This window comes from Tupaia chinensis, unplaced genomic scaffold, assembly GCF_000334495.1.
Source record: "Tupaia chinensis unplaced genomic scaffold, TupChi_1.0 Scaffold000361_2, whole genome shotgun sequence".
Classification (NCBI taxonomy): Eukaryota; Metazoa; Chordata; class Mammalia; order Scandentia; family Tupaiidae; genus Tupaia; species Tupaia belangeri.
Window position 1 is genome coordinate 2,156,764 of NW_006159858.1, and position 23,222 is coordinate 2,179,985.

Here is a 23,222-nt window from a genome sequence, read left to right on the forward strand (position 1 = left end):
CTATGTTCCTGGATTGAAAGAATTAATATAATCAAAATGGCAATTCTGCCCAAATTAATCTACATATTTAACACAACCCCAGTCAAAATACCAGAGACATTCTTCACAGATTTAGAAAAGACAATCATAGAATTTCTCTGGAATCATAAGACCCCCATGTTGCCAAAACAATTCTGTGCAAGAGGAGTGGAGTAGGAGGCAACCACTTCCTGGTCCCAAAATATATTATAAAGCTATGATAATCAAAACAGCATGGAAGTGTCCAGTTTTAAAAGTGTCTGAAAGCCTAACTAGAGTGTTGCATGGAAAGTTACAGGAAAAGAGATGACTCCCTTTTAACTGAGAACTTGCATACTATTATTCTCATGCAGTAGAAATTCTCTTAGATGTCATTGAGTCTCTGTCTTAAAATTTTTTTTGAGCAGAGCCTGGGAATGACCCCTTATTGAGAATGTTGGCAAGGAATACACTTACAGTTCAAGAAAAAGGGGGGACCTCGTGGCCCTTTGTAGCCCCAGAATTTCATAACAGTAGCTAATTACTAAACTTCTCTCTGTGAAAGAAGTAGCGCAGGATGGATGTTGAGTTGAGTGTTGAAGCTACATCAACAGGACTGTGTGTAAGTTGAGACCAGTAGATCCTTCTTGTGGAAACTAGACTGAGGTACAAACCAAATCATACATGAAAATTTGTTAGAAAGGGGACCAGCAGTTAGTGTAATAGCTATGTCGCTGGGCTCCCATGTAGTTGACCGTGGTTCAAGTCCCAGACCCAGTGGCTTAAAACTCATGCTGGGCGTGTGTGCGTGCTTGCCCAAGATCCCGAGAGGACAATGGAGGAGAAGGGATTGTGGCATGGCCATCCCCCCTGGGGGGTGATTTCTTACTTTCTGTCTCCCAGTCTCTCTCTGTCTGTCTGGTGAGCACACATGCCCTATAGCAAAAAACCTCTCCAAAAAAAAAAAAATTGTTTTTTAGAAGATAGTTGTGCCCTCTGGTGACAGTTTCCTTCAGATTCTGCTTCAAATGATAAGCCACAAGTTATTTTCTAACAAAGCCATATGTTTTGAGGCATTTCCAGCCCTCTTGGTAGGCAAACTGTTGCCGTGATCATCTCAGACTCCCAGGTACAAAAAGCCCCAAAGGAAGTATTGGTTTCTAAGAGTATGGCTCACATATGTAAGCTGGACTTGACTTCGTTTTGGTTTTCACTTCAAGCTTTCGGACAATATGTGACCAAGACAGAGTAAGACCACTCTGAATGCCTCATGTGAAACTTAGGATAAAGACAGAAGAAACTAGAAAAATGACATCATTTCTTCTCCTGGAATTCTGGAGTTAAAGGCACTCAGAGCTCTCCCACCTTCCTGAACTATAAGGGAGTCGTCATTCCCACCGAGTGCTCATCCAGCCTCTGCTCCAGCAGATGCTGCAATGCGAGACTACTACCTCTCCAGAGAGCTTCTGCCCATTAAAGACACCAGATGTAACGGGAAGAAGGGGCAGGGGACTCTAGGAGATAGCAAATTAAGGAAAAGATGAGGAAGATCATGGAAAAATCACATAGAAAAGGGTATTCCACAGTAGTTTGTCTTCACTGAGAAGTGGAAGCAACATTTAAAACAGAACACTACTTTTTACTGTTGATCATTTTCCTTCCCCTTTTGCCTTTTTTAAAGGTTTTTGCTACAGGGCATGTGTGCTTGCCAGAGAGAGACAGTGAGAGGGAAAGTTAGAAATCATCCTCACGCCGCAGTCCCTTTTCCTCCATTCTCCTCTCAGGATTTGGGGCATGTGTTCACATACACCTAACACGATTTTCATGCTACTGGGTCCAGGGCTCAAACCACCAAGTTGGTCATGTGGGAGTCCAGTACTTTAACCACCATGCCACTGCTGCCCCCTCTTTTGCCTTTTCTTTTTTTTTAAGTTTTTTTTTCCATGATAGAGAAAGAGAGAGAGAGAGAGACCCTCAACAAGGTCTTCACATTGCATTCTACCCCCAGCTTTAACCATCCTAGATCAAGGGCACGCATGCATGTGATCAGCTCACATCCCCAAGATGGGAGCCAGTCAACTTCCCATGTGAATCTATTTGCATTGCTGCTCTGCCATTTCTGGTACCCCCCCTCCTCCCCGCCTTTGACTTTTTTGCAAAACTAGCTTTTTTTTTTATATATAAAGTTATTTTTTTCTTCCCTGAGTGAGAGAAACAGAGGGAGACAGATAGAAAGTACCCCCAACAGGGTCTGGGTACAGCCCACCCCGAGCTTCAGCCAGCCCTGGATCATGGACATGGGCATGCCTGGGAGGTCATACTGAGGGAGGTTTCTGGATGTAAATCCAGAACTTTCCCAGGCGCTGTTAATCCTTTCTGGTGTTGCTAACAGGAATATCTAAGACTGGGTGATTTATGAAGAAATAGAGGTTTTGTTTGCAAAACTTACGATTCTGGTGACTGGAAAGTCCAAAGGCATGGATGGGCTTAGGCCCGCAGCATGGCTCATGGAAGCGCAGAGGATGGTGGGTGCGCACAGAGAGAGAATGAGGTGTAGGTAGCTCTCTGTCTTTAATAGCAACCAGCTTTCATGAGATCTAAGCCCTTAGAGATAGAACTCACTAGGTCTCACAAGGACATCATTAATCTATTCAGGAAAGCGTCGCCTCTGTGATCTAATTACCATGAACCAATCGCCACCCACTGTGCATCACCACCTCCAAACACCAAAGTTCCAATCAGACTCGGGGACTACTCTCCGGCCCCTTTCACCAAGCCGGCTTTATATTTATGATTCTAATTCTTATGGCTGCAAAGATGTCTCAATTGGAATGAACCCTCTAGATAATTTTTAACTCTTTCTTTATTTATATTGTGCTTAAACAGAGACACCAGATTAATGAAACGAGCATGAGCTTGAAGTGTTTGAGAGGGTTGACTGACTCTAGGACTTTAACCTTTACATGTAAGCCTAAGATTCCTCATCTGTTAAATGGAGATAACAATCCCTACCTTATAGGAGCATCAGGAGGATTCACTGAAACACAGACATAATTATCAGTGTGGTGCCCAAGGGACTTTAGTTTGGTTTGCTCACTGGACAGTGCCTGGCACAGAACAGGTGCTTAGTGTTTGCTAACTGAATACTGACTGAATAAATGAATAAATGCAGTAAATAAATGACAACCATGGTGGGTCGGCAGGTGGTGTGGTGGTTAAGGCACTGGACTCCCACGGGGCCGACTGTAGTTCAAGTCCCAGACTTGGTGACTTACTTTCTCACTTTCCATTTCTCTCTTTTTCTGGTCAAATTAAATAATAATAAATAAATAAATAAAATGAAATAAACAATTCTTTTTTTAAAAAATGACAGCTATCACTAAGGACATGACAGAGTCAGACATGAGAAGTCTTTGTAAAGTAAGAGGCTGATTATTCGGAGGTTTGAAGAAGGAACGTGCTTTGTCATATCTAAATTTATTTACCCACGAAGCAGCGTGGTTTCAGGATCCTTCAAACACCAACTCACACTGTGGCCATTATGTCACCTTTGTAGTCTTTTCCCAGTCTCTGTCCTACGTTCCCCCTGAGGCACCTTTAGTGGTCTCCTTCTTCCCAGTCAGGTATCGTTTGAAAGTTTGAGATGAATAATGAAACCACAATAAGTCTGATTGGTGTCATTCAGAAATAGATACAAATATAGATTACTTTTCAGAGACTTTTCCATCTCTAATACTTATTTAGGTTTTTAAAGGAAGCATTTAGTAAAATAAGCAAGAGTATCTTTTCAGTGTCTGGTTATTTCTTTTCAAGACTGAATTGGGTTAAATTATTGAATATTAGCTGTCAGTCATTTTCCAGGATATAAGACCTGATAAAACCAAATGAATCCTTAAGAATAATTTATGATTTGCTTTCCTAAAGCTAAGTGAAACTAAGCTATATAGCTTTTATTATTTTTTTTAAGACAGATTTTTGCTCTAGGGTGCGTGTGCTCACCAGAGAGACAGAAAGTGAAAAATCACCCCCTGGGAGATGGCCACTCTACAATTCCTTCTCCTCCAGTCTCCTCTCGGGATTTTGGGCACACACACATACATGCCCTGGCATGAGTTTTAAGCCACCAGGTCCAGGACTAGAACTCCAGTTGACTACATGGGAGTCCAGTGATGAAATCATTATGCTTTCTGCTGGTCTCAAGCTTTTTTTATTTTTTAAATTTAAAAACAAGTTTTGTTTTTTTTTCTTTTTCCCATAGGGAGCATGCACTCACCAGAGAGAGAGAGAGGGAGGGAAAGTGTGAAATTAGTCATCCCTCAAGAGGGATGGCCACGCTGCAGTTCTTTCTTCTCCATTCTCCTCCTGGAATTTTGGGCATACGTGAATATGCGCCTGCTGTGATATTCAGGCTGCTGGGTTTGGAGCTCTGTGGAATTGAGTACCTTAACCACCTGCTGACTCCTCAGCTATGTAGCTTTTTTGTTTTGGAGCTGTTTAATATTCAATGAAAACATATGTTTTTGCAAAACTGAAAGGACAAAAAATCAAGTTGTATCAAATTAAAATAACAAAAAAAATCAGCATTTCAGGAATAATGGAGAGGGCTTGCAGGTGGTATGGTGGTTAAGGTGCTGAATTCCCACATGGCCAACCCCAGTTTAAGTCCCAAACCTGGCAGCTTGCTTTCTCACTTTCCTTTCTTCCCCCTTACCCTCTCCCACCTCCGCCCCGCACATCAAGTAATTCTTCAAAAAAAAGAAAACAGTAATGGAGAAAATTATCAGATTCAGAACCAGACATGACAGTGGGATGGGTGGGATAATTGGATTCAGATCAGGATGAAAAGGAGCTCTCGCATTTGCTAAAAGAAAAACATAACCAGGGTGGTACTTCCTGCTGTATAAACCACACCATATAACACCTTTTCATGTACTGCTTCTGACATCATCTATCTTTCTGCTTTAATCTTAAAATTACGTTTCATTAGGGCCAGCAGGTATTATAGTGGTCAAGGCACTGGACTCCCACATGGTCAACCATACTTCAAGTCCCAGACCCAGTGGCTTGAAACTCACATCAGGCACATGTGCATGTGTGCCCCAAATCTCAGGAGGGTGGAGGAAAAGGGATTGCAGTGTGGCTATCCCCCAGGGCTTTCTCACTTTCCCTCTTTCTGTCTCTCTCCAGCAAGTGCACACCCCCCATGGCAAAAACCTTTAAAAAAAATTATACTACATTAACCAAACACATTAAATTTAGCAGGGGTACATAATGGACTCTCAATAAATATTTATCAATGAACTTCTGTGCAGTGAGCAGGTAGGTTTTCTTTCTGGTTTCACACATGACTCGTTTGTTTCTGCCAGAGAGGTTTCACTTTCGCTCTTCCTCTCACGTGATATGCCATTCCTCTCATTAGTGGAGCTGTCCCCAAAGGCCAAGGAGGTACTCTGGAGGTGCAAAAGAGCTCTTCCTCTCTAAAACTCTCTCATTAAGCTCACCTACGCCAAAGCCATCTTACCCTGCCAGAAACCTTTTTGTGCATGTGATTTGTTTAATATTCTGTTACCTTCTTATTTCTCTTGGTGCTGACACACCCATGCCCTATAACTAATGCACCCTGTCCCCTGGAAAATAGGCATTGACACTCACTTCTCAGACGGACACACAGACGCCCTCCACATGCAGCATCCAGCCCCAGGAAGCACACTCAAGGATATGTTCCATAACCGGATAGTGAAATTGTTAGAATTAGTAAACAAAAAAAAAAAAAAAAACAAAAAACGGACAACCCAGATAACTTGTCTCTATCAACCTGTGGAGAGTGGGTATAAATGCAGTCCGGGGCTATGAGAGATGGATTTATTTCATCAAACAGGTGATCAAAACCTAATACATTTATACCTCAAAATTGCTTTAAGGTAGATTGGATGACTAGCAAAGTCTTCCAAAGGGAAATAATATATAGTATTATATTTAGTTGAGAGGCCTGTGTAATACTTGAGCTACTATACAAAAACCAGTTCTGATTCATTCAGTCTTTCAACAAATGATTTATGAGATTAAACCACATATTGCTAAGCCCTATAAACAACCATCATAAGCATCTGGTACTTTTTAAATGTCCCCCAGTGTGAGTTCAGTCATAGGGCAGGCAGAGCTCAGTGCAAAGTAGAGAGGATGTGGTGTCTGCTCTCGGGACTTTAATGCTATAAACTGAAGGGGTAGACAAGGCAGGCCATGGGAAGGTTTACAGAGGGCCCATAAAGTGCGTATGAGTGCCAACCACAATAAAAATCCATATCTGTAATGGTGAGGTTACTGGTTAAATGTGTTTAGCATTCTGTTAAATTAATTATATTTTGTTTTTTCATACTCTATAGAAAAGGAAGTTTCAATCTTTCCTTTTTGGACAGAAGTGTAGGCTTTGATGAATAGCTAGACCGGCTTGTCTAGCGACTTTGTTATCCTGAATACCAAGCTCCAGATGTAGAGGATGTTGGGGTACTTATGTGGTTAAAGAGATAGGACTCATGGCATTCAGTAAAAAAGATATGGAGGACTTTGGTGCACATGATTAGATCTTGACCCTGATAATGACGAAAAGACATCACAAGGTCAGGAATATGGTGAGCAGAGGGATACAGAGTGGATTGGAGGGCATGTAAAGTAATGTCGCTAGAACAGTATTCAGTGCTGGCTTTAATGGTGGCATTTAAAGTGATAACTTAGTACTAGGTGTGAAAAAATAGGGAATAAATTATTAAAAGCTCACTGCAACCAGGAAAGGAAGAATAAAATGAGAGACATTTATTCCTCTTTTTCCACATGTCTTTATTGAACACTTCGCTTGTCAAAAGCATTTTTTTACATGGTACTTTGGAAAAGAGAATGGCAAAGCTGAATTTACCAGAAGCAGACTATTTAAAAAGAAGGAATTCTTTCTGTAATTTATTAAATCTATTAATGTCTCATATGTTTGAAGCATTTTATAAATATTTGTTAATTTTCCCACTGTAGCATATTTAAGGTGACAGATTTTTTTTTGTTACAATCAGAAATTGGGGGGAAAATTCACTCAGGTAGCAAATAATGTCCTCTAGAATTTTGAACATATAAAGTTATTGAAATGGAGATTTTATTATCTGTGATTGCACTAGACTAAACTCAAAGGCATTAAAGTCATATTATTTCTCTCTTTTATCCATCTTGGTACAATTACCTGAAATCGGAATATGAGGAAGGAGGTTTGGTAATTTTTAGATTGTTCGCTAATTACTTCTAAGGCTTTTTTTGAACTTTGCTCTTTTCTGTGTTAAAACTGTTAATTGTCCTCTATAGACAAGTACCTTAGCTACTAATTTGGTCACTGAAGCCCTAATCACACCTGGTAGCCAACCACAAGGCAGAAACCAGGACCCGGCCTTGGTTTCTGATCTAGTCTACAAGGAAGAGGTACTGCAGTGATGCATTTGCTTCTGCTAGTTCTGAAGTTTAAGAGGACGGAAGACAAATGTCCCTATGGGCACAGAGCCCTAAGGGTCCATGTCCCCCTTATCAGTACTGCAGCCCTCTCTGGAGCTGCCCAAGCCCTTGCATTGGTGGTAGTCTCAGTGGCAGGAGAGGAGATATAGCCACCTGTGGGCAACTTGTGGTCAGGAGCTGATTTCAAGGATCAGCTCTATCACTGGCTCAAATGCATGACCATGTCCTTTAAACTGAGATTCTCACTTGTGAAATGAGGACAGTGGAGGGACCAGCAGGTGGTGTAGTGGTGCTGGACTCCCACGTGGTCAATCGCACCTGAGTCCTGGACTTGGTGGCTTGAACCTCATGCAAGGTGCATGGGCATGTGTGCCCAAAATCCTGGGAGGAGAATGGAGAAGAAGGGATTGTGATGTGGCCATTCCCCGGGGGGTGGGGCGGGGGGTGGTGTGATTTCTCACTTTCTGTCTCTCTGGCAAGTACACATACCCTATAGCAAAAATCTATCAAAAGAAAAAATAAAATGAGGACAGTGGGAAAACTCCCAGATAGATAAGCTATGGAGAAATCTATTTCTATTCCTTTAGAGCACTTTTATAGTACTTGCTGTATGCCAGGCACTGTTGTAATCACTTGACAAACATGGACTCATTTCATCCTCATTACCACACTGGAACAAGGAAGGGAGGTACTATTATAATCCCCATTTTACTGATAAGGAAATGGAGGCATAAATAGATCAAGTAACTTGCTCAAATCCCAAAATAGTAAGAGGCAGAGCTGGGATTCAATCTTGGTAACTTGTCATTACTTACTTTCTATCAAAAGAGCATAAAGAAAAATCTGTTTAGCAGAAAATAGACAGTGTTTCCTCTTAGTGATTATTTTAGGGCCAGAGATACTGTGGATGGTGGCTGAGGCAACTTAACACAGACGCCTCTGGCACAGGGCCGGTGATGGCAGCTTTCTAGTGTGGCTGCCTGTGTGTGGTCTGCTAGATGGGCTTAAATGGCTGGGACCAAGTGAGGTCTGGTCATAGCCAGAAATAGAATCTAAGAATATGTACAACATATGCATTAGTTTTCTTTCCTTTTTAAAAGAGATTTTTGCTATAGGGTGCATGTGCTTGCCAGAGAGACAAAGAAAGACAGAAAGCAAGAAATCACACCCCCTCCTCCCCCTGGGAGATGTCCACACTGCAATCCCTTCTCCTGCATTCTCCTCTCATGATTTTGGGCACACTCTCTCACGCACGCGCACTTAGTGTGAGTTTTAAGCCACCAGGTCTAAGACTTGAACCATGGTTGACTACATGGGAATACGGCGATGTAACCATTATGCCATCTGCTGGTCCCTGCATTAGTTTTCTTAAACAATCAAACCAGCAAACAGAGGTAATACATGTAGGATTAACTCATCTGTAGGTAAATCAAACCTGATAGGTAAGAAACCTCTCTCCTGTCTGTCCCTAAATGGTTACTCTCACCCCATGCTCCTTACACTTTCTGACTTTAGTAAAGCCAGAATCAAAGTTCACAGTGAGAACTTCATTCTTTTGGGTAAGAGCATGACCCCTAATCAAATGTATATGCCTGGACATGACTGTTAGATTTTTGTTTAGTGCTAAATTAGTTCACAGATGCTTCTGATTAGATCTAGAACCAGGAACAGGTTCTAGAATGGGGACATGCTTCAGGGTGCAATACCCGGAATGTTTGTTAATCAATTGATATGCCTGCACTAGTGTCAGCCTGAAGTTATACCCAGAAACTGACATTTGAAATGATGACTACACTCCCAGCTTGTACTGTCTCTCAGCCTCTGGGACAATTAGTATAAAGGTTGCAAGTTCAGCCTTACAGCTATACCTTCTTCAGGATAAGACCGAAGAGCTGGGCATTCACTAACAGGAGCCCCAAGGCAAAAGCACTGGGCACTGTTACAAAAAGGGAACAAGCAGTGGCTCAGAAGGTGAGTGCCTCTAAGCCTCAGGTGGCCAAGACTTCCAGCCCACTACTGATTGCTCAGCCACACCCAGGATCCTGCCACTCTCCCGGTTCCACCTGCGTCACTACCTAGATGACTTACTGGTCACAGTAAAAGCAAGTTGATAAAGCCAGTCAGGGAACAGAGCTTATCTGTCTGTCGAGAAAGCAGCAGCTGAGGACTGTACAAGGAGCCCTGACTTGGCACCAGGAAACCTTAAAAAGTGAGTTGAGGTTGTATTTGTGGGGAAGCCTTAGGAAGAGCAGTACTGGGTAGAAGAGGAGGCAGGGGAGGGGACTGGCTGCCTGTGAGCACTCTTCTGCTGGAAGGTGAAGCCCTGCTTTAGCCTCTCTGTATTTCTTCCCCATCAAATGCCAGTGCGTTTGGGAGTAGTACATCATGCACTGTTGTTTCTGTTTTTTTGTTCTGTTTTATTTTGGCTAAAGGGCACATGAGCTTTCCAGAGACAGAGAGACAGAGAAAGTGAGAAATCACTCCCCAGGGTGGGGGTGGGGAGGATGGCCACTCTGTAGTCCCTTCTCCATTCTCTGAGGATTTTAAGCACACACACACACACACACACATATGCCCTGCCTATTTTTCAGGCCACCAGGTCAAAGACTCGAACCATGCCATTGGCTGTGTGGGATTCAGCCGCCTTAACCTCTGCACCACCAGCTGGCTCCATACATGGCTTTCATTCAGCCAATGCCAATGCCATTTCAAGGAAGCCGAAGAACTGACTTTCTCTGCTACTTTGAGAAAATCATTAAATGTTTACTAGAAGTGTTCTGGTTTAATGAACCAGGAATACTGTTGAATTTGCTGGACAGAGGTTTTTAAAACCAGGATATATTCCGAAGCGTTTCCTTTCCCAAGTGTTTATTCCATGACAAATGAGCCAGCTTCCTGGAGTTAGCTATAAACATAGAGCTTTGTTGGCTAGGTTTACTTGGGGTTCTCTTTGCCAGTTCAGGGTTATGTTGAAAACCAACAGCCTATGTTTTCGTTGGACATGCATGTGCAAAATGCTGTCCTTAGAAAGATGCTATAAAAAGTTTAAAAAGCATACCTGCTCCCACATCCCACACCTGGTGAGCCTGCCTGTAATGCTGTTGTGTTGCGGTTCTAGGATGAGATTTTCAAACTGGGCATACCACAGCCCCGATGTTGACCCCAGATCTGGACCAGGTCCATTTAAACCCTAGTTTATTTCCCACCTCTTTGTCTGATTCTTCCCAATGCTTTTTTTTTTTTTTTTTTTGAAATGTACACATCTGCCTCCATTGTTGATCTCTATGTGCCTTCGGGGCCAAGAGCTATGGAGTCAGGAGTTCTAAATTCAAATCTCAGCTCAGCACAATAACTTGAGCAAGTAGTTAACATCTCTGAGCTTCCATCTCTTTTTCTATAAAATAGGGATAATGAGAACACATGTATATATTCATCTGGCTGTTAGGAGAATTAAATGAGTACTATATGGTCAGGCCTCAGAGCAGTGCTGGATATACAGTAAGAAGTCAGTAAGTGTTAGCTCTAACCATTGCTGAGCCTGGTGCATTGTCAGTGGTTAATGAATATTTGTCAAATAATGAGGAGAAAAATTGAAAGGGAAAGTATGTTACTTCTTTTCAGCATTTGGGAAGTTTGTGGTAAGGTACTTGTTGCTCTTGGGTGTGTGTAGAACTGTGCTTGATCTTTTGTCCAAACCCCTCCTGGACTGGGATTTGCTCAGTGGGTGGTGGGGAGGATGGGGGAGCAAACCAGTGTGATCTGTGAGGAGAAAGACTATTACGATGTACTTGGAGAAAGTGGAATTTATTCTTCAGAACCTCTTCTTCGCTTCACGTACGCCAGCCACTTCACCTTTCCTGAGGCATCTCTGAAGATGGGCATATTTTAAAGACTTGAGCTTACATCATCGCATCTTAAAAGAACTGAGCATAATTGAATAGCTGATACAAGTGGGTACTTGCACCAGGTCCAGGTCACCCGCATCTCTATGGAAACACATGTTTGCTTTAAAGCCTAGCAATCAAAAGCAAATCCTTATAGGAGCCAGCATCAGGTCACTTTTATAAAAAAGCATTTATTATATTCTCTAGCCGTCAGAGACCTATGAAATGAAATAATTTCAAATTAAATAGAAAACTCATGCCAGAGATGAATGCTAATAAAGCCTGCTATGCGTCCTCCCCAGTGCTTGCAGTGCCTAAGATCTGCTGCATTTATTTTAGCTGTCCTTTGCTCTTTTGCTCCCATTTGCATTCTGCTGCTGTGGGGAGGTGGTTTGGCACTTTATGCAAAAATGGTTAATCTTCATTCATAAGCATTTGCCAGTAGTAAAATGGAAAATGCAAAGCTGGGCCTGCCAGGAAGCATGCTTTGTGCCCTCTCTGCTGGCTCTTTAGGGGCAGCATATACACCAACAGGCATGCTCCATGCAGGTGGTACTGCCTCCTACCTGAGTGCTTGGGCTGTTTGCCATAAAGGTCTAACACTTGCATCAGCAAATCTTGCCCTGGATCTGCTCAAATGATATTCTAAGTGATTGGAAGCTTTTATCTGCCTCTGAAAGCAAGCCTTTTCAAATAAGTATTGACTGTTAATGACCTGTTTAAATAAAACATTCAATTTTCTTTCTTTTCCCCCCACAAAGGACTTAGTAGGCAGCGACATTTCTAAACCAAAGGATAACCCTTCTTTTCAAAAGAGGCCAAGCCAGAGCTTTTAAATGTGAAATTTTTTTTCTGACATTTGCCCTTAAGAATGCTTTTCAGTAAAGTTGTTCTAACAGTGGGTTGAGCACACTGAAGTGTCTTTGAATAAAAATGCAACCTTGAGGGTTTTTTGGGAAACTAAACAAACAAAAACAATCTGTCTTTATATAAAATTCATATTTCAGTCACCATTCTGTTTTGTTGTTTATGTGTCCTTGTGACTAATAATTAAGACAACCTTCCTCTAAGGATCAAGACACTGCATACAGAATTGTAGGTGATGGAATTAAACCACAGAAAAAGGAGCTGAAAGACTTGGAGTATAAAACCTCAGTAATTATAAAGCTAGATAAGGACTAGCAAAGGATTGAGGGAAAAGGGAGAGGACACAAAATGGAAGAGAGAGAGAGTAGACAATCAAAAAGTTAATCAATAGAAAACCTACCTAGGGGGCCAGCAGGTGGCAAGGTGATTAAGGCACTGGACATCCACATGGCTGACACAGTTTGGGTACAGATCTGGCAGCTTGCTTCCTCACTTTCCCTCTCTTTCTGTCTCCGTCTCTCTTTGGTGAGCATGGGTGCCCTACAGCAAACTAAATAATAATAATAATAGGTAAAATTAAATAAATAATTATAGAGGGATAAAAAGAAAGAAAACCTACCTAGGCCACCAGTATTGGTGCAGGGATGTCATGTTCCATACAACAGAAGTCACGTGGGAAGGTCCTCAGTTTTGCATCCCAGGGATTCCCAATACACTCCAGGCATGTGCTGGTGCTCACAATCCTGGTTGGCTGATGCTGGGGGTGAATCACAGTGTGAAGACCCTGCTGGAGGTGCCTTTCTCTCTCTCCTCCTCTGTCTCATGGAGGAAATGATAAATGAACTTTTCATAGATAGATACTGTGGATAGAAGTCTGAATGCTTTTTTATGTTTTTCCAAGATCCCTTCCAGAGGGCCTAGGGAGAGTCATGCCTACAAATATTGACAGACCGTTTTGGCCCATTAGTAACAGGATTCTCCCTATATCCTGCCCTTGGCATAGCATTGGAGTATCTTTATAATAGTAAGCCTCCTTATCGCTGTTACAGTATATTCCTTTCTGATCTCAGCAACCTTCCTTGTCCGATCACCACCCTAAAAACTGTAAAACCCACCTATAACCACAAGCCCCCACATGTCCTGCCTTTTTGGCCCAGAGCAATGGAACTCTTCATTAAATTCCAAATTCTGTCTCTTGCTCTCAAAATCAAATAAAACGAACCCCTGTACCGATCACCCCGAAAGGCATGCTTTGCCTCCTCTCTGGGCCTAGGTCACTCATATTCTGCTTAAAAATAAACCATATTAATTATTCATTTTTTAGAGTTGGTTATTTTCTGTCAACAGTCCATAGGTAGGTAGACAGACAGATGGAGGGAGGGAGAAAACCTACCTAATATTAAATTTTGACCAAGTTCCAGTAATATAGAAGGGACGCTATTTTCCTCTTCAGCTGGCATGCAGATAACCCTGATTGTGCTTAGGGAACTGGACAGTTAAATTCTTCACTAGTTTGAAGGTGATCTAGACAGAGAAATAGTCTAGTAGATCTGAGGCATTTTTTTTAAGGCCAAATTTTAGCTTTCTGCTACCTTAGCTGCTAAATGTTTCCATCAACTCCCTTTGTACCTTACAGACTTGCAATGCCTGAGAGCTAAAGTAAGGACCACAGGGGTCATTTACTCCAGCCTATTATTCCACATCTGGAGGCCTCAGGTCATACTGTGGCCCCATCAGGTTGAAGGGCTCCCCGTGTAGACAGATGTGCAACCTTTCCAGCCTCCCTGTTAAACTTACCTGTCCTGTTTTCCTTTCTCTCAGAGCACTGGTCTCTGCTGAGGACCAAGCAATGGCAGTAAGAGAATGAAATAAATTATTGTGTGATATTGCACTTTCTTCCAGAGGAAATAGTATGCCCTAAACTAAGCAAAAATGTAGAGATGGCTTGAGAAGCTCATGCTCTGGGACACTGTGGGGTGCTGCATTGGCTGAGAGGCTTTGGCTGCTTTCTGGATCCCATCGTGCCATTGACTTCGCTACACAGCATACTTTCTTATTGTCACCCTGTGAGGCGACCATGAGAAAACATCTCAGGATCTATGTGACCATATAGACATTTTAATTGCTTTAATTTATAGTATAGAAGCAGGTAAGCATTCGACCCTAGAATGTCATGGAGCCCCCAGGAGGTAGTTAGAGTCAAGGAAATAATTCCTTGGCTGAGGGCCCACTAAATGCAGCTCTCTGCACTCTCACCTGAGGTAGGAAGCTGCAAGAAAACAGCCATCATCTTAAAACAAGCCCATTCCTGCCCAGGCCTGCCTGAGTTGAATGGTTTCGCCCTGCAATTTGTGTGCCCTGTATGTTGTAGGATGCGTCACACGCTGGTCCTGCCTGAGAAGGCAGGTCTGTTTATTTCTCCTTGAGGAGTTCTTCCTGCAGGTCATAGACAATGAGCCCTATGACTTCTTTATGATGGTATCGAGGTGTTTTTAGCACAATAGCCACAGGCTCCAGAGTCAGACTTGGTCCAGTTTTGGTCCTGCCAGTATGGGACTTTCAGCTAGTTACTGAATCTCTCTGGGCCTCATGCATAAAATGGCAATAATCATGATATTTACCTTATAGACTAGTAAGAGTCAAATGAAAAATGTGAGTCAAACACTTTGAGTGCTTGGCACATTGTAACTTCCCCATAAGTGTGCTAATTACTATTGCTATCATAATATAGTAGTAAAGAGACCTTTCCTCAACCATGTAGTTCGTAGGACACTGCTCCCCCCATTTATCTATCCAGGCTTCTGTGACACTCTGTTGTGTGTTGTGATTAGGATCCAAAAGAGGCCATAGAGACGTGTTAAATTTTCTCCTTTCCAGCAGAAGGTTCAATGATTTTTAGTCTGTAAAATAAACTGACAACCAACTTAACAGGGGAAAAAAAGGCAAACACATTTATTCAAAATTAACAGGCATACGTGTACTCCAGAGTCCAGCAAATCTGACACTCAAAGAAGGGCCAAATTATTGAAGGTTTTCATACCATACAGGGGAAAAAAATAACACAAGATTGAGTTAAGCTATGAAATGGGCGAGGGGAGGAGATGCAAAGATGGTCCTGTTTTTCTGGACCGGGTGTCAGATCTCAAACCCCTTCTTGCTGTCATCCTGTTTTTTTCTGCACAGATAAGAGGGAGCTCAGTAAAACCCTGCTTGCATGCCCTGCTCACTGTTGGGTAGAGTTGTAAATTTCTTTTACAAAGGGATTGCTTTTTAAAGGTAATCCTCTATCTGCAGCTGCTGGGACTAATCATCTTGAAATATATCAGAGAAGTACATTTCGGGGTGACATAGCCTTATATCCTGGCATTTGGCATTTATCTACCCCCTACAGCTTCCATGATGACAATTTATGAAATATTCTAATAAACAGGCCCAAAGAGGCAGTATGATTTTTATGTTTTTACAGATCACGAGAAAACTTTGCGTAAATGGCCTTGAAAAAAAAAGATGGTTTAAATCATGGTTTTAATGAAGTTTCTTGTGTATTTTCTCTGGTTCCCTAAATCCAGTTTAAACAAAGTGATGTAATACCTGAGAATCAGAAAGTGAATCTAAGAGTGGTAACAGATTTCAGAGAAACAAAAGTGAAACTGCATTGAAAAAAAAAAAAAAAAAAGGAGGGGAGGGGAAAATGTAAATAAGAAAGTTAGAAAGCGATGCAGCATTCCAACACTTTAACTTTTCATGTTTTATACGGTTGCATGAGAATGCGGTCATTGGAATTGGAATTTGGTAATTAATTAGATTGTCATACATATGAAACGTCATTGAATTGTATTGTAGTTGTGAAGGGAATTCCATCCCCACCCTAAGTTTTGAGAGTTTGAGTCTATAAAACAAACTGATCCTAGATGAAAAAGAATAAAACAGCATGTATACCGATTGATCATGTGCATGTGTACATGGAGCCACAAAATAGGAGACTCAAAGAAGGGTCCAGGGAAGGAGATTTTTATGTCATCGGAAGACTACAAGAAGAGATAAAGGCATGGAGTCTGTGGGGGAAGGGAGTGGGGCCACAGGTTTGGGAGGGTGAGGGGAGGAAAGGCATGCAGAGCAAAGTCTGTCTTGTTCTGCAAACAGATTTCACTGTAAACGCTCAGATCCCATGGTGCTCTGGGCATGATGTCCATTTAATCTTTTCTAAAATATATAGATTCAGACATTTCAGATAAGGGAGCCTCAAAAAAAAAAAAAGCCTATTTGTATCCACTGTTTACTTCACTAATGTAAATTTCCCCTACAGATGCCAGACCACTCCCCAACATAAGACTTTCTAGTGTCAGATCTATTCCTGTGTCTATAGCTCCTCTGAGTACCTATCTCAAAAAATGCCAAAGAAGTATATTTGGGGGTAGCATATTGTGGTTTCCTACAGTAGCCAATTAGAAATGCTGAAACAAGTATACTTGCCAGAATTTCTACTATTTAGTTTATTTTGCATTAAAAATTGGTCCAGAGACAGCAAGTGGCATGGTGGTTAAGGCACTGGACTCCCACATGACCAACCACAGATTAGTCCTGGACCTGGTGGCTTGCTTTCTCACTTTTCTTCTCACTCCCTCTCTGGCCAAGTTAAAATAATAATAATAATGAATAAAATTAAATAATTCTTTAAAAAAAAAATTGGTCCAGCCACTGTAGTACAGTGGTAAAGCAGTGCCCTGCAAGTCTGGAATCATCAGGTAAACTTAAAAACACAGAGTGGGGACCAGCAGATGCCATGCAGATTACTACTGCGGTTACATAGCTGTAGTAAACATGGTTCAAGTCCCAGACACTGTGGCTTAAAACTCATACTGGGCATGTGTGTATGTGTGTCCAAAGCCCTGAGAGAATGGAGGAGAAGGGATTGCGGCATGGCCATCTCCCCCCGGGGAGTTATTTCTTGCTTTCTGTCTCCCTGTCTCTCTTTGCCTCTGCTGAAAGCCCCCATGCCCTATAGCAAAAATCTAAATTAAAAACAACAAAAAAAAGCAAAAACACAGGATACACACACACATAGGTGCCCCAAATCCCAAGAGGAGCTGTAACACTGGAGAAAGGGAATCAGGACATTGTGGAGACCCTGTGAGGTTGCCCCTTGCTATCATTAAAAATAAATAAATAAATTAATTAATTAATTAATAGGTTTTCTAACTGGTATTAATTCATACTAAGTAAGATTTTTGCTCAATGAGCAGTTCAATCTGATATAACTTTGCTCTTGAAGTGATCGGCAGTAACCCTATTTGTGGCTTATTAATTGTACAATGGAGAAGCATATAGATGATCTATTAAACTGGTGAAACCCTTTTCTTTGTGATTGATGTCTTCTCTAATAACTTTTAGCAATTTCCTTGATTTTTATTTTTCTCTAGGATGTATATAAAAAGTAGATGAAATCCATGTATGTTTGTGTTGCTATTACTAAAGTCTAAATTACAATTTTAAGAAAAAATGTGTAAAGTAATACTTAAGTGACTGAAATATTACATCAACATCAGGAGTTATATTTCTGGCTAACTTAATTTTATATTGATGAATTTATATGCATGGAACCATGTATCCATAGATTTGAATAGTTAGGCCTCAATAATTCATCTGTTTTAACAACTTTTTTTTTATAAGTTTGTTCATTCATTTCTCCCAGGAGATAGGTAGAGAGACAGGCACCCTCAACAGTGTTGCTGCACCCCAGTCTCTGCCACCCGGCTTGTAGCAGGAGGTCTCAGGATGTGACCCTGGAATTCTCCCATGCAGGTCTCACTACACCACCACTGTGCCACCTCTCAGTGCATCAAGAAGAGTCTTAGTTGATAATAGGAATTAGAAACCAGGTTCTTTCCCAGAAAGTCAGAGATCTCTGTACCTAGCCTTTAGACATAAAGCTCTTGTGATCAGCGCTTGTTAAGGTGTGTGCATCAGTCATGCCCAGCCATGATCCCCCCAAGTGTGAAGACCAGGCACAGTGTGAAGGAATAGAAAGGCCTGTTGTCCCCAAATAGCTATCACTTGGTGTAGGACCTAGAAGTTCCCACATTCATTAGAGGCTTCTCAGGCTAACCTAGATGTCTGCAGCTCAGAAGGCTGGGGTTTCACATTGCTGAACCCTGGGCCTGGCACATGGGAGGAGAACAGAGTATGTTTCCTGGAGGAAAAGTTTTTTCACTAAGTTGGAAAATTAAGATTCAGATTAAGGGCCAGCAGGAAGTGGCAGAGTGGTTAAGGCGCTGGACTCCCACAAGTTTGAGTCCTTGACCTGGAGACTTGAAAATCACTCTGGGTGTGTGTGCATGTGTGCCCAAACTCCTCAGAGGAGACTGGATTGTGGCATGGCCATTCCTCCTGAGGGGTGACTGCTCACTTTCCTTCTCACCATCTCTCTCTCACCCCCACCCCGCAAGTACATGCACCCTGTGGTGAAAACCTTAAAAAAAAAAAAAAAAGATACTAATTAAGTTGAGCTGACTGGCAAGATACAGTTCATAGCAGAAAACAAAATCCCAGAATAGGGACAACACACAGCTTCATAGCTTCGTTTTCCTGGGGAAGAGGGAGTCCGCTCCAGACATGTAGCAAACGCATGATGGCAGGCAGGCAGGTGGGCAGGTAGGTACAGCGTTCTCTGTCACCTTCCAGAGGGACTAGTGCCCGCTGGAGGTTTGGACACAGACAGAGGCCTGTAGGGCACACTGATGATCAGTTTACCCCTCCCAATTTCCCAGGGCTAGACCTTATCAGTAAAACCCACTTGACTAGACACTTAAACCCTTCCTTCTTTAAGGGAAGCCAAATTTATTATCTGATTAGATTAAAACCCTTCAACTAGTTTCCACAGCTGGAGTTGTGGCCAATTTCTCAATCTCTCTGTTAACACACCAGACAGCAGATGCGGAGAGGGTTTGGGGTACACCTGGAAGGCACAGCCTGTAGAGACAGCCTTCCACGTGGAAAACAAACAAGCAAAAGTCCACATTTTCCTGCTACAAAAAACAAAACAAAAACAAACAAACAAAACATTGTGATGAATCTTTCTGGCATCAGTACCAGAGTCTTCCTTGAGTTAGACGTTGAGGTGAAAAAGGAAGGGAATTACCGAGGTATGTGTGCATTGTGTATTTTGTCTTATGAATATAGCTCATGATCTGCTGCTACTACTTCCTCAGATTGCAGGAATGTTCTGTCCTCAGTGGAATTCCTCCCTGAGTCCTCCGTGGATTATAACACTTCCAGCCTTAGACAGTGCTGCACGCTGGTCTGGCCCCTAAGCACAGGGGGTAAGCGCTGGGTATGGGGAGCCGGATTCCACATGGTTGGCCACAGTGTGAATTCTGGCACTGGGCAGCTTGAAAAACGTGCCTGGCACATTGCATGCACATGTCCAGGGTCCTGATGGGAGGAAGGAATGGAAGAAAGGGGATTGTGGCATGACCAGGGCCCTTTGGGAAATGCTTTCTCTCCCCTCCACTCTGCACCCTTTGGTATTAAAGGAAAGGAAGAAAATGCTGCACACCTAAATCTTAGGCTTCAAAGCCTAGATGCAAAAACAAAAAAAATTTTCTGTCAGATTTCACACATCTGTAATGGCAACGTTAAACATCTCCCTTCAGCTTATCTAGTCTAGAGGATTCAGCTCATCTAGCCTAATGACAGGCATTGTGGCTCACAGGTCTGTCTTAACAAATGGCCCCAACTCCATCTGTCACTATTCAGTTCTTCACAGTTTCATAAATGTTCCTCTCCTCCAATTCCACTTTTGTACACACACACACTACCGTCACACACTAGAAAATCCATGTATATATAATATATATTCACATATTATAGTTTTATTTGAATGTGCACATCAGCTATGCAGAAAGTCTTCAGATATCATGACACTGCAGTGGCTGACCAAAGGCTTCACTTTTTTTTTGGGGGGGGGGCATTAACTTAATCATTTTGTTTGATTTTTATTTTTAAAATAAATATAAATGGTTTCTCCTTGAAAGGATCCAACACTTTTATTTTTTAATTTTTTTGTCAAAGGCTTTACTTTTCATCCTTGGCTTACAAATAAAAACACTTCGTTATTTGTTCTTTTACCTCATACCCTGTGACTGTTCATTGTTTGAGATAATCAGAAAAGAATTCTGTCTTGGGGACCAGCAGTTACTGTAATGGCTATGTCGCTGGATTCCTATATAGTCGACCACAGTTCGCGTCCCAGACCCGGTGGCTTAAAACTCAGGCCGGGCGCCTGTGCGTGCATGCCCAAGATCCCAAGAGGAGAATGGAGGAGAAGGGATTGCAGCGTGGCCATCCCCCTTGGGGATGATTTCTTGCTTTCTGTCTCTCTGTCTCTCTCTGTCCGGCGAGTGCAAGTGCCCTAGGGCAAAAACCTCTCCAAAAAAAAAAATTCTGTCTTTTACTGGTAACTTTCAGGAGCTCGAAGAAGTGTGAATAAGATTCAGGTATTATTTGCCAGTTCGTATTATTTACTGTCTCCTATGTGCCAAGTATATAGTTCAAGAATACAGAACTGACCATTTGGAAGGCGTGGGAGCTGTTTCAAACGGAGTGGACAGTCTTTGCAGACCGTATGAGAAAGGCTGCCTTACTGGGAGCGAGGATGCAGGGTCTTTTCTGCTAGGGTGCCCAAATGCATGTGTCAGTGGCAGTATCATTTAGAAACTTCTAAAATAATATCGTACTGTTCTTAATATTTGATAATATGCCTATGTGGATTCCCATTTGAAAATAGTTTGGTAATACAGTTAATGATGCATATTATCAAACTTTCATCCTAAAATTAGCAAAAGGTAGTGAATCTAAATGTATGCTTTATTTAAGACCTAGGTTTAAAAGAAAATAGTGGGGGAAAATCAAAGAATCTTTGCAAGTTATCCCTGATATCTATCATCTCTAGAGGTGAGGACACTGTAAGTCCAAAGAATATAGGACAGTCTTACAGTGGTTCTTGATTGACAAACATGCAAATAGGTTGTATATATAGATGTCTTGGCCTGACCCAGCTGCTAATTTCTGGACCGATCTTTTCATGCATTTAAGTCATTTATTCTCTTATTTCAAAAAGATTGAAACTATTAAAGACTTAAGATCTAACTTTCATAATAACAATGAAAGATTTTGACCAGATGAGGGAAAAGAAAACACTATGGCTTGATGTCAGAAACACGGATCTTCTCAGAGAGGGCCCCTTCACAAAGAAGATTGGACGCCAAAAGCAGAAAACTTGAAGAGTTTAGGAAAACAAAGATATAGGATTAATTATGAAAGATATGAATTCATTTCAAAGTAGATCATGTATTTATGGTCACTAAAAATTATGATGAATGCATATATGTATTGATCTGGAAGGTTATTCTTATATGTTAGTAAGGGAAAAGTAAGTTTAAATATTGTTATGTAGTGGGGCTAGCAGATAGCATGGTGCATTAAGGTGCTGGACTCCCGCACGGCGGACTGTGGTTCAAGTTCCAGACCTGGCAGCTGCTTTCTTTCTCTCTCTCTTTTTCACTCTCTTTGACTCTTTCTAGTCAAATTTTAAAATAATAATAAATTAATGAAATTCATTATTCTTTTTAGAATTTGTTATGTACTGATGGAGAGTGAGGCAGGGCAGGGGGTAACATTAGAGTGGTCAGAAGAAGGCCTCTTGGAGGAGATGACACTGGGGCTGAGATAGACAACAAGAAATAACTGTGTAAAGATCTGAAGTCAGACAATGCCAGATAGGGAAAAAGAAAAAAAGATAAATGTTTCTTATGTCAAAACCAGAAACCATTTTTCCCGTTTCCCTCTGTAGTGCCTGGTATACTTACATACATGCAGGAGATACCCAATAGATGTCTGTTACATTACCTAGGGGCTGATACAAGCTTTGCGACAGAGAGGATTGTGAAACAATGCTTGGCTAAAATAGGTACATTTTCCTTCCTCTGTTTTTGACCACCTTTCTTTTACATAATAAGAAGAAACAGTTTGGGTGCATTCCCATCTGTCTTTGTCAGTTTTCATGTCAATACAGTATGAATAAAAGATTTTACATTGTCTTCCAGAGTTATCACAACATGCTTTTAGAACATATCTGAGTCAGATGCTTAGCTTGAAAGTATTTTTACACACTGAAGTGGTATTTATGATTATGACTGAATGAAATTGTTTGCTATGTTGGAAGAGTGCATAAAAATAACACATTGAGAAGTCAATTTTAAAACTTTAATCCTCTCCCCCTTTTTTATAGGGTTTATTCCACTAGCAGCAAAATGGCTGAACTCAATACCCATGTGAACATCAAGGAAAAGGTAAGATCAAGTTATGTGTTGGCTTGCAGAAACTGCGAGCTTGATAATGCAATCCCTAGCTGCTAAAAATTCAGTTACAATGGGAGAAGGGAAATATGCTTTGGGGGCTACTTAGTAAGTTTGTCATACTAGTAAACTGTTATAATTAGCAGAAAGAATATGTAGCATCTATTGAATGTTTGTTAAGCATAATATTTCCATTTTCTTATGTAATCTTGACCATAACCCCTTGAAATGGGTACTGTTATTTCCATTTTACAGAGGTGGAAGTTGAGAAACGGAAATAATTTGGCTAAGCTATGTAACTAGTAGGCTGAAATTTGAGCCCAGGAATTGCCAGTCTAGAGTTCATACTCTAATATCATGCTAGGTTGTATCCAATAGCTAGGCTTTATATTACTCATCCAGAGATGACCTCACATAGAAATATCCAGTGTTTGCCAGGTGGTCATGCTAAGTAAGAGCCTTTAAAATTTCTTTCAACCCCATGGAGTTCATGAGTGAAAACTATTCCCTTCCTCCACTTAGGGTCAGAGCCCTTCACTTGCCACATTGGCTGCCTCGTACTGTTAGCTTTTTGTGTTTTTGAGGTTTATGCTATTGGGCGCATGTGCTCACCAAAGAGAGACACACAGAGAGA

The 23,222-nt window shown here is 41.5% G+C and overlaps 1 protein-coding gene across 4 annotated transcripts in view; it reads left to right on the forward strand.

Moving 5' to 3' along the window:
• SPATS2L (spermatogenesis associated serine rich 2 like) overlaps window positions 1-23,222 on the forward strand; it is a 226,670-nt gene that overhangs the window by 80,626 nt on the left and 122,822 nt on the right. For all 4 annotated transcript variants that reach the window (XM_006152991.3, XM_014589532.2, XM_014589531.2 and 1 more), the window contains one exon: window positions 22,522-22,582. In XM_006152991.3, the coding sequence (XP_006153053.1) occupies window positions 22,544-22,582 (39 nt within the window). In that variant the 5' untranslated portion in view covers window positions 22,522-22,543. The remainder of the gene's footprint in view (window positions 1-22,521; window positions 22,583-23,222) is intronic.